General features: G+C 43.2%; 1 protein-coding gene across 1 annotated transcript in view; it reads left to right on the top strand.

Moving 5' to 3' along the window:
* The first annotated feature begins 999 nt into the window (after nt 1–999).
* The window catches only part of LOC121872463 (Krueppel-like factor 5), a 19,997-nt gene continuing 10,900 nt past the window's right edge, over nt 1,000–10,096 (top strand). The window contains exon 1 of the mRNA XM_042375248.1: nt 1,000–1,959. Within this exon, the coding sequence (XP_042231182.1) occupies nt 1,858–1,959 (102 nt within the window). The 5' untranslated portion in view covers nt 1,000–1,857. The remainder of the gene's footprint in view (nt 1,960–10,096) is intronic.

Here is a 10,096-nt window from a genome sequence, read left to right on the forward strand (position 1 = left end):
ACTTTATGGTTTATATGCATTTATATGTAAGTTAATGAAATATATGAGTTTTAGGTTTTAATAAGAAATAATTCCTTTACCTAAATTGATGTGTCTGAAATAATGATTTAACCCCTTGAGTACTATTATCTTTCTACTGAGTACTATGAATCTACCCATTGAGTAAGATATCCTTAACCGTGAGTACGATGACTTAACCACTTGAGTACTATATATTAAACCTAAGCTAACCTAACACAACCTAATGTAACTTGCATCAACCCTACCCTGACCAACCCAGGGAGAGACCAGATCAGATTACTTCTTTACGGTGTGTTGAAGTCTCCAAGAATTCCTACCTTAGTGGCACTCGTCTGAGCCTCACACCTTACAATAGCCCGGAATTTATTGACTAACTACTTACACCATAATTACAGGTATTATCATAGGGAATTAATCTTTAAAAGTCTAGTATTAAGACACAAACGACCCGGAGTTAGTATTGAGAACCATTGTGTTGAAGGTGAAGTAATTTAGACGTCTGGTTTATCTTAAAGAAAGGTTATATTTAGGTGATTAAAAGGGATTCCTAAACTATTATTAAATCCTTGCTAATTACCTAAGGATAATTTGTTCCTAATTGATCAGACTACCATCAGAGGGGTGATAAATATTGTGGTGGTGGAGGTGGTAGCAGCCTTCACCACTCCTGGCCATCATTCGCCAGACGTAAGTGTGGAGGAATATTATGAGGTTCCTCCATACATGGCCATGTTAGCGCTCGTATCATTCTATCTTAGTATTTTATTTTTTCAACATGTAATGTACATTAGACTCCACCCATCACCCTGGATCCAGCGCGTCGATTGGTCCGCCAGCGCAGGTAAGTCGGAGCGGATTGGCTCAAGGTGACGTCATTGTTAAAATTAACCCAACCGGAACGCGCGAGGACTCGACCATGTGACCAATACAGAGAGAGGAGAGTTTTGAGTGAGTGTTCCAGAGCACGTGTGACCGTCGAGCAGGCAGGGTGTGTGGCGGACCTCTCCCGCAGTGTTCTGAAGGAGGACTGTCCAAGGCTACACCACCAAGTGTAGAAGGCGTAGGCAGGGAGTCACGGACACCCAGCCTTCCTCTCACCTGCCCCCCCACCACCCCCAACACTTCCTTATTCTGGCTCCGCCGCCCTCCACCACCGCACGCGACAACAACCACTGCAACACGACAGGGAAACCAAAACAAAAAACATCCTCTTGAATCCCATCAATCTAACCCGGGGTAATATTCAGTGTTATTCCCTCTATATATACGTAGTGAAGATATGACCCCCGTGAGTGTACAAATACAAGAAAAATAAAGATTCCCCGAAATATTCCAGTGGTGAGAGAGACTGTTACTTCATCCCCAGAAATAAAAGATATAAAGAAAACTAAAGAAGGAGTTAAAGGAATCTCATTAGCATTTGTTGTGTTGTTTACAAAAGAGCCAATAAGAGTCACCAACGTCCATAGTCGCTTTCTACACTACAAGAAATCGTCATCAACTCAGAGGAAACCAAGTCATTATTATTTACTGTTTTGTTAAAGTCTTGAAAATGAGACTTAACCCATAGACTGTAAAGAAAGACTTGTGGTTGGTTACTTAACACCATAACAAAGACTGATCTCTCTGGTGGCTTCATAACATGTGTGTGTGATGCTATTGTTATCATACAGACGATAACTCATTGTGAAAGAACCTATTGGATTTTGAATCATCTAAATAGAGTGTGTATGTGTGTGTGAGTGTGTCTGTCTGTGTGTGTGTGTGTGTGGAGGATCGATCCACTTCAAGAACTCATCATCCACTTCGTCAGGCGTCCACATTCGATGAACAGCAATGGTGGAGCTGGTGGAGAGGGTTGAAGATTACAAGGACTCTACATTCAAGTACCATCATCCATACCTGCCACACGGAAACTCCACCGCCGAGATTTCCGAGGTACGTCACACACACTAACTACATCTTAAGGAAACCAAAAGGAAACTCGAATATAGGTCAGGTCATTAGGTCACGCTTCATTTAGGTAGGTCAATTCAATATAGGACTAATTACTCATTCCATTATAATCCCATGTTATTTCTGATATGATTCTAATTACCCTAAGTAGTAATTAAGTCTTAATGATATATATATATATATATAAGGATCTATAATAAAAATAATTGATAATGTAGTTTAGTTTAGCCTAATCGCCAAGGTGGATTAACGAAACTTGACCAATGTTAAAACAGGGGCATTAATCTTCATCAGGGTAAAATTAATACCCTTGGGGGATTTTATGGGCATTTGATTACCAGGATTACTTGCCCACTTAATCTCCACGGGATTATATGTTCCAGGTGTGAAATATAACCTAGAGAGGTAAGAGGATTTATTAATAATGATATACTAACCTGGAGGACTCAATCAGACCCCTCGTTATACCTCGATCGATGGAAGTATGTTACTCCTGTGTGAGTCACCTGAAGATTAACCACCTTAGCTTATTTCACCTGATGATTAGACACCTTCACGCTAATCCTAAACCACCCTCCCCTTAGGTGGTTTAATCCTCAGGTGAAATAAATTGTAGAGGGGTTAATTTCCAGGTCATCCATCAAGGTAGACATTGTTAAACCAGAAAATATAATCTTATATAATATAGCTTAAATTATCACACATTATATAGTATAGAGGTGTGATTATATGGGATTATTTAACACAAGCGATTATCAGAGTGTATAATTAGTAAGGGAAATTATATAGCTAAAGCGATATACCTGTCTCAGTATTACCTCAGGTGTTATAAAATAATTAATTGTTTTCATCACTGCCTTAACACCTGTACCTAACCAATACATCAATACACACTTAATACAACCTGATACAGTGTCGAGACTAATACAACACGATACACGAGGCATACACCAATTAATACAATGATAAATATACACGATACAACAGCTAGGGATTGCTTTAGAGTTTTATAGAGGTCTTATTGGAAGTCATCTCACCTGTTATCATTAACACCTGAAGGAGCACATTATTAAACCCTTCATAATGATACTAATTAATGTATATCTTTCCTCTAAAGTTTAAGGAAAATTATCCAAAAATTTTATAACTTTTAGATCAGGAAATATGGATTAAATAATAGAGTAAATTAATTGGTCTTTTTACCTGTGGATATCGTAACTAATTATTTACTATGGTTTACCTGTGGATATCGTAACTAATTATTTACTATGGTTTACCTGTGGATATCGTAACTAATTATTTACTATGGTTTACCTGTGGATATCGTAACTAATTATTTGCTATGGTTTACCTGTGGATATCGTAACTAATTACTTACTATGGTTTACCTGTGGATATCGTAACTAATTATTTGCTATGGTTTACCTGTGGATATCGTAACTAATTATTTACTATGGTTTACCTGTGGATATCGTAACTAATTATTTACTATGGTTTACCTGTGGATATCGTAACTAATTATTTACTATGGTTATTTGAAGAGCAAAATTAAATTGGGGTATTTATTTGTTCATGCATACTGAGTTGTTGATTCTTATTGGTGCATCTTATCCTTAATGAGTCTTGTAACACACACACACACACACACACACACACACACACTTCTCCACCTGTCATCTCCCCACTCCCTCGTCCCACACATCTCCCCCAATCCCCCTCCCCCCTCCCACATACCTCTTAACCTCCCCTCCCACACACCTCTCCCTCCTACCCCCCCACTCCCCACACAACCTCCCTCCTACCCCACACAACCCTCCCACACACGTCTCAATCTCTCACCTGTACCTCACCACAAACACGTAAACACCTCCCCCGTTACGACACTTAATAAAGGGGGGGGGGGTTATCAGGTAGCCTACGTCACCCCCCTCCCCCCTCTCTAGGCCACGTCCATATTAGTCATATATGAACCTGTTTTAAATTTCTTTTTAGTGATTTTTTTATATTTTGTCTACCTGTCCGTGGTTACCTGTCCGTGGTTGTGTGTGTATGGTTACTTGTAAGTGGTCATCTATACGTAGCTACCTGTCCGGTCCGTGGCTACCTGTCCGTGCCTACCTGTCATACACCTTATATATGATCTTGGTGTCATATATCAAACTACGTATATAAGCCACATATATAATTCTCTCGCCTTATATCAAACCACGTCTATTATAAGCCATATATACGACAGGGTTAATATATATCTGTTGACTTAGGTGATTAGTAACTACGTCTATAGGTGATTAGTAACTACGGCTTATATAAACGACAAGATTATATACGGCGATTATGGTCGTAATTTCATATATGATTTATAACTACGTCACATATATATATATATAGTGAATAATATATGAAAACTACGTCTACTATAGCCAACAGTAACGTTATATAACTGTTGTGTGTGTGTGTGTGTACGTAACATACAATCTCTCTCTCTCTCTCTCTCACCAACACCACCAAGTATCACCAAGCTGTGTACCGAGATAGTGTAGGTATACAGGTATCTTCACACCTTGAACACCCTCCTACACCCCCTCCTAGTGTATTCTCTACCATCGCCGCCCTGTGTATAGCTGACAGTGTAGCCCGCCCTGTGTATACCTGACAGTGTAGCCCGCCCTATGTATAGCTGACAGTGTAGCCCGCCCCAGGTACCTGACAGTGTAGCCCACCCTGTGTATAGCTGACAGTGTAGCCCGCCCTGTGTATACCTGACAGTGTAGCCCACCCTGTGTACCTGACAGTGTAGCCCGCCCTGTGTGTACCTGACAGTGTAGCCCGCCCTGTGTACCTCCTGTTGGTGCCGATAGACTGTGTACTAAGATGTATATCGACCAGACAAGTGTGTTAAGTGTCCCGAGTGTGTGTGTATGAGTGTCACCCTGTCTCGGCGAGTGTGTCTTTTTAAGGCCAACCAGTTAGTCTTCTTAAGTGCCTCTCTCAAGTGTGTCTTAAGTCAGAGAGGTAAAGTAATGGAAGTGTTTTAGGGGAGGAAAATTAATTTGTTAATTTTTCGTATCTTTTAAAATTAATGTTAATATGTGATTGATTCTGGAGGTTAGATTAATTTAATATAGGTTAGGTTAATTTTGTTTAGGTTAGATTAACATTGGTTGGTTTAGATTAAGTTTGTGTTGGTTAGGTTAGATTAATATAGCTTAGATTAAGTTAGGGTTAGAAGTTAGCAGTGGTCTGAAATCCTTTTATAATCAAGAAAGAAAATTTTATCTAACAAGAATTATTTTTATTTTTACACATAAATCAGTTGAATAATTCCTTCCTCCTCACGTAGCAACCACACAATGGCCGAATTACAACCACATCCAATATAACCACATTACAACCACACCACTGCCACATAACACTGTGTAGTAAAGATCACTCGATAGGCTAATCTGTCTGTCTGTTTGTCTCTCACCATCACCACACCATCACCACCCCCCACTCACCACCACCACCACCCACCACCACCACCCCACTCACCACCACTCTCACACCACCACACCACCCCTCATCACCCACCCACCACCCATCATCACCACCAGTAGCGTGCCTTATCGTCAGGTCCGCCCACTGTGTTACAACAATAGACTCATCAGGTACTGCTAAACGCCCACGTGTAATATTTCCCCTATCACCTGGGAGTCGTTTATGGCTCTGGTATACCATGACTACTGAGTGGTTGAACCTAGGTTGTAACAGAAGGGTGTGGAAAGGGGTGGTATGTGGGAGGAGTGGGGGTGTGGATGACGGAATGGAGGTAGGTGAGGGAGGGTAGGATGGGATAGTGGAGGGGGGTGTTTGGAGAGGAGTAGAGGTGGTGTGTAAGGGGGTTCAGGGGGGGGGGTAGGTGTGGAGTGGAGGAGAGGAGATAAGAGTGAGAGGAAACAACTCCGTCGACCACCCATAAGCCATTTACTCAACAAGGAGATGAAACCAGGTGAGCAAATAACCATAACCTAATCGATCAGTTCCCAGGACATATATAGACACAGCTGCTTTGATCAATTCCTAGACGAGACACAGGAGGTACACAGCTGGTTTGATCACTTTTAAGGAGGAATACAGCTGGTTTGATCAATTTTAAGGAGGTACACAGCTGGTTTGATCACTTTTAAGGAGGAATACAGCTGGTTTGATCAATTTTAAGGAGTTACACATAGACAATTAACAATAGACAATAATAGCTCAGTCCCCAGAAATAGACACAGGTGGGGGGGGGGGATGAGTTGCCAGTTACCTGTGTTTACCTGATGGTCAAGACAGGTGAAAAAAAAGCAATGTTAGGTGAGGCGATGATGTTAGACCAGAGGGACCCAGAGATAAGGGGTGACCAGGAGCGTGTCCTGGTGGGGGTGGAGGGTCAGGGTGGGTGGGGAGGAGGGGGAGGGGTCAGGTGGTGGGGAGGGAGGGAGAGAGAGGGGCTGTTGGTCAGGGTGGTGGGAGGGAGGGAGGGTTGTTGGTCAGGGTGGTGGGGGAGAGAGGGAGGGGTTGTTGGTCAGGTGGTGGTGGTGAGAGAGGGAGGGGTTGTTGGTCAGGGTGGTGGGGAGGGAGGGAGGGGTTGTTGGTCAGGGTGGTGGGGAGGAGGGTTGTTGGTCAGGGGTGGTGGGGAGAGAGGAAGGGGTTGTTGGTCAGGGTGGTGGGGAGAGAGGGTTTGTTTGTTGGCGGGGGAGATAATGAGGGAGGATTGTTGGAGAGAGAAGGGGGGGTTGTTGGTGAGTGGTGGTGGGGAGAGATGGAAGAGTGAGGGACAATGAGGAGGCGATGTTAGGTAGGAGGAAGAGGAAGGTGAGAGAGAATGGAAAATGAGAACGACTTGGATTGTGTGAAAGAGAGAGAGAGAGAGAACACATCAGACTTTACCTGTATTTTCTAGACTCTTTTTCCATAAGCCTATAATAACATCACCTGAGCCCACCTCATTAGTACCGGCTTTACCTGTCCTATGGCTTATAAGTACACCTGGCTACTGAACACCTGGGACTCGCTACACCCCCCTCAACACACCTGTTTGTATTTTATGTACAAGTAACACACACACACATACCTTTCATACCTAAAGTGACCTAATTAACGTTTTCTACATAATTTCTTCAGTCAGAGATAAATATATCATAATAACCTACAATAATCTATCTTTCTATCGAAGCTAAAGTGAACGAGTTATATTATTTTATTATATTTCCATCTAAAGTGAAATAAATCTTACGAGCCTCTAAGAATTCAGGTCAGGAGCCAAGGTAAACAAAAGGCCCAGTAATAGGTAGGAGGTGTCAGTGGAGCAGGTTTTATATAACGCCGTGTTGGGTACATACAGTGGCAGGTGGACGGCTACAGTTGCCGCCACGCCCGTGTTACCACAGTCACGCCTCCCTTTATTACCCAGTCATGAACGCCATCTAGGAGTCAGATTCCAAACTACGGTTTTATATGGCCGTTGTCTCCTGATAGTAGGACATGTACCGGATCTCTCTCTCTCTCTCTCTGGGGTGTTAGGTTAGGTTAGCGTAGTTAATCTTAAGGTCAATATACATCCAAATATATAAATATAAACCCACGGGGCTATATAAACCTCCCATTACTGCAAACTGTCGTGATTTACGGCATCCATGGGGGGAAAATGGGTCATTATCATCACAACCCATAGCAACCCATAGGTCCACTGCCTTTCTTAACCTTTTGAGCCTTGGGGGCGGGGAATGGGGGGATAGGATAGGTAGGTGAAGGGACAGGTGGGTGAGGGTGGGATTGGTGGGTGAGGGTGGGTGGGTGGATAGGGAAGGTTAAGGAAGGAATGTTTGAGGATAGGGAGAGAGATAATGAGGGTAGGATGGGGGGTGATGGGGGAGGATAGTGGGGATGAGGAAATAGAATGGGATAAATGGGAGGGAGGGGAGGAATGGGGGAGGTTACTGAGGAAGACGGGTAGTTGGGGAGATTACGAGTTGCAGTGGAATGTTGGGGAGGTGAGAAGTTGGGGGTGGAGGGGAGGGTTGGGGAGACTAGTTATCCTCCCCACAATGGCACAGGTCACCACCAGCTTGCCCTTTTAAACCTTCGTAATCACATGCATGAACGACCCTACATAGGTCCCTATCTGTCCGTCTACCAGGAGAGAGAGAGAGAGAGAGAGAGAGAGAGAGACGTACATATAGATAACGAGAGAGGAAACAAAACTTGAGAGAGAGAGAGAGAAAAGGGTTACCTCTCTCTCTCTCTCTCTCTCTCTCTCTCTCTCACACAAATCTCGAAGCAAGATTTATAGTCCGTTACTAATTCATGTAATTGATTCATTGCCGGCGTGGAGGTGGAGAGTGAGGGAGGGAGAGGGTGTGTGGTCCAGGGCCCTGAGGAGGTAGAGGTGAGGGAGAGAGGTGAGAGGTCAGATGGCAGGGCAGACAGGTAGGTGAGTTGAGAGATGGATGTGAGATGATGGAAGGGGAGAGAGAGAGAGGGGGGAGGCATGCCACAAGGGGGAACATCTCAACTCGTCCTGATTCCTAACATCACAGAAGGAACGCCACAGGTAAGTTAGCAAAAAGACCGTCGAACGTTCGCCTGGCGTAGATTCCCTAAGCTTGTCATTAGTATTGGGGAGGCGGTGGAGATAAATACGTCTTTTATGGTCGAGACGTTGAATAAAACGTTTGAAATAGGACTAAACGTTCTTCGGGTTTCATTACGTCATAAAAAACGTTTCTTGAGGTGCCAATAAAAAACGTTCCTTCAGATAAAAACTCTTCGGAAAAATAAAAATAAATCCCTTTCCTGTGCCACACACACACACACGCCATCAATTTTTTTCCCACTCTCCTCCCCACAGTAGCCTCGTTAACCCTGTAAAAAAAACCTCCACTACTATAAAAAGAACCCCAAAAAGTGTATAATTAATAGCGTAACTTAAAGGCGTATAATTAATGGCGTAAGTTGGGGCGGACAGTGTCGTAGTGGCGTTACTAATTTGCTCCTACTCTGGTCAGGGAGCCACCCAGAACCCAGCCACTCCAGGGTTAGAAATCTCAGATAGTCCTAAGGTAAATTTCCTGGACCTGTATCTGAAGCTTATCTTATCTTACCTTATCGTATTGTACCTTATCTTATCTTATCTCGTCTAAATCATAGTAAGTTACCTGTAATTTAAAATAGCCTAAGTTAACCAGCTCCTTTTCACCTGACGTATCTTAAATTACTAACCTAACCAAATTGATCTAAACTGGTGTATTTTAAGTTACTCTGTACCTAACCTAACCAAACCTAACTTAACCTAATTTTCCTCGTCTAAAGATGGATTCTCTGAGGTTTGAATGATAAATCTATTCTTTATATAGAGATGAGAAATACCATTTGTTTATCTCGCGGTGAGACACATGAGAGATACCAGTGGCGTATCAACCGTAAGATAAAAGTGAAGGGGTCCCGACTGACAGGCAGGAGGTGTGGGCTTATCTTCCGTTGAGATATACGGGAGACTCAGTGGCTTATCTTGCGGAGAGATAATGGCGGCAGCCCCACTGACAGGCAGGAGGAGGAGGAGGAGGGGGCAACAGCGGGCGTGTAGAACATGAGCCGCTGAGCTGTGGTTTGGTCACACAGACTCTACCGCCGCCTCGCTAGCACTACCAGATTACAGGTTCCTCCGCTGATATATTAACCGCGGCCAATCGCTTAATTGGCTGGTTTATCATGTGATCACATTCGACGAGTCAGAGCCGTTTTGGCGCGCCTTTTCTTTTTGGCGGGAAATCTATATGTTTTGGGTAACTTATGACTCGGCTCTGATTGGTCGGTTGTCTTGTAGGTGAGTAGACAATTGGTCAATCACATACCAGGGAGTGAGCGGTGATGGAGTGAGAGTTTGTCCAGTTTGTTAAGTTATTTTTACGAGTTGATTGATGACTTGAAGATGACTTATGACTTAGATAATCAATATATATGTCTGACTTGTTGCTGGTCGTGTACCGTCAAGTATATAATTTGTATTAGTAAATTAGTAGAAAATATTACACACACACACACACACAACTGAGATTATTCAGAGCTCAGTGTCCTAATCTCAGCGTCTGATCTCAAT

The sequence above is a fragment of the Homarus americanus genome, unplaced genomic scaffold (genome assembly GCF_018991925.1).
Source record: "Homarus americanus isolate GMGI-L3 unplaced genomic scaffold, GMGI_Hamer_2.0 scaffold55640, whole genome shotgun sequence".
NCBI classification, from domain to species: Eukaryota; Metazoa; Arthropoda; class Malacostraca; order Decapoda; family Nephropidae; genus Homarus; species Homarus americanus.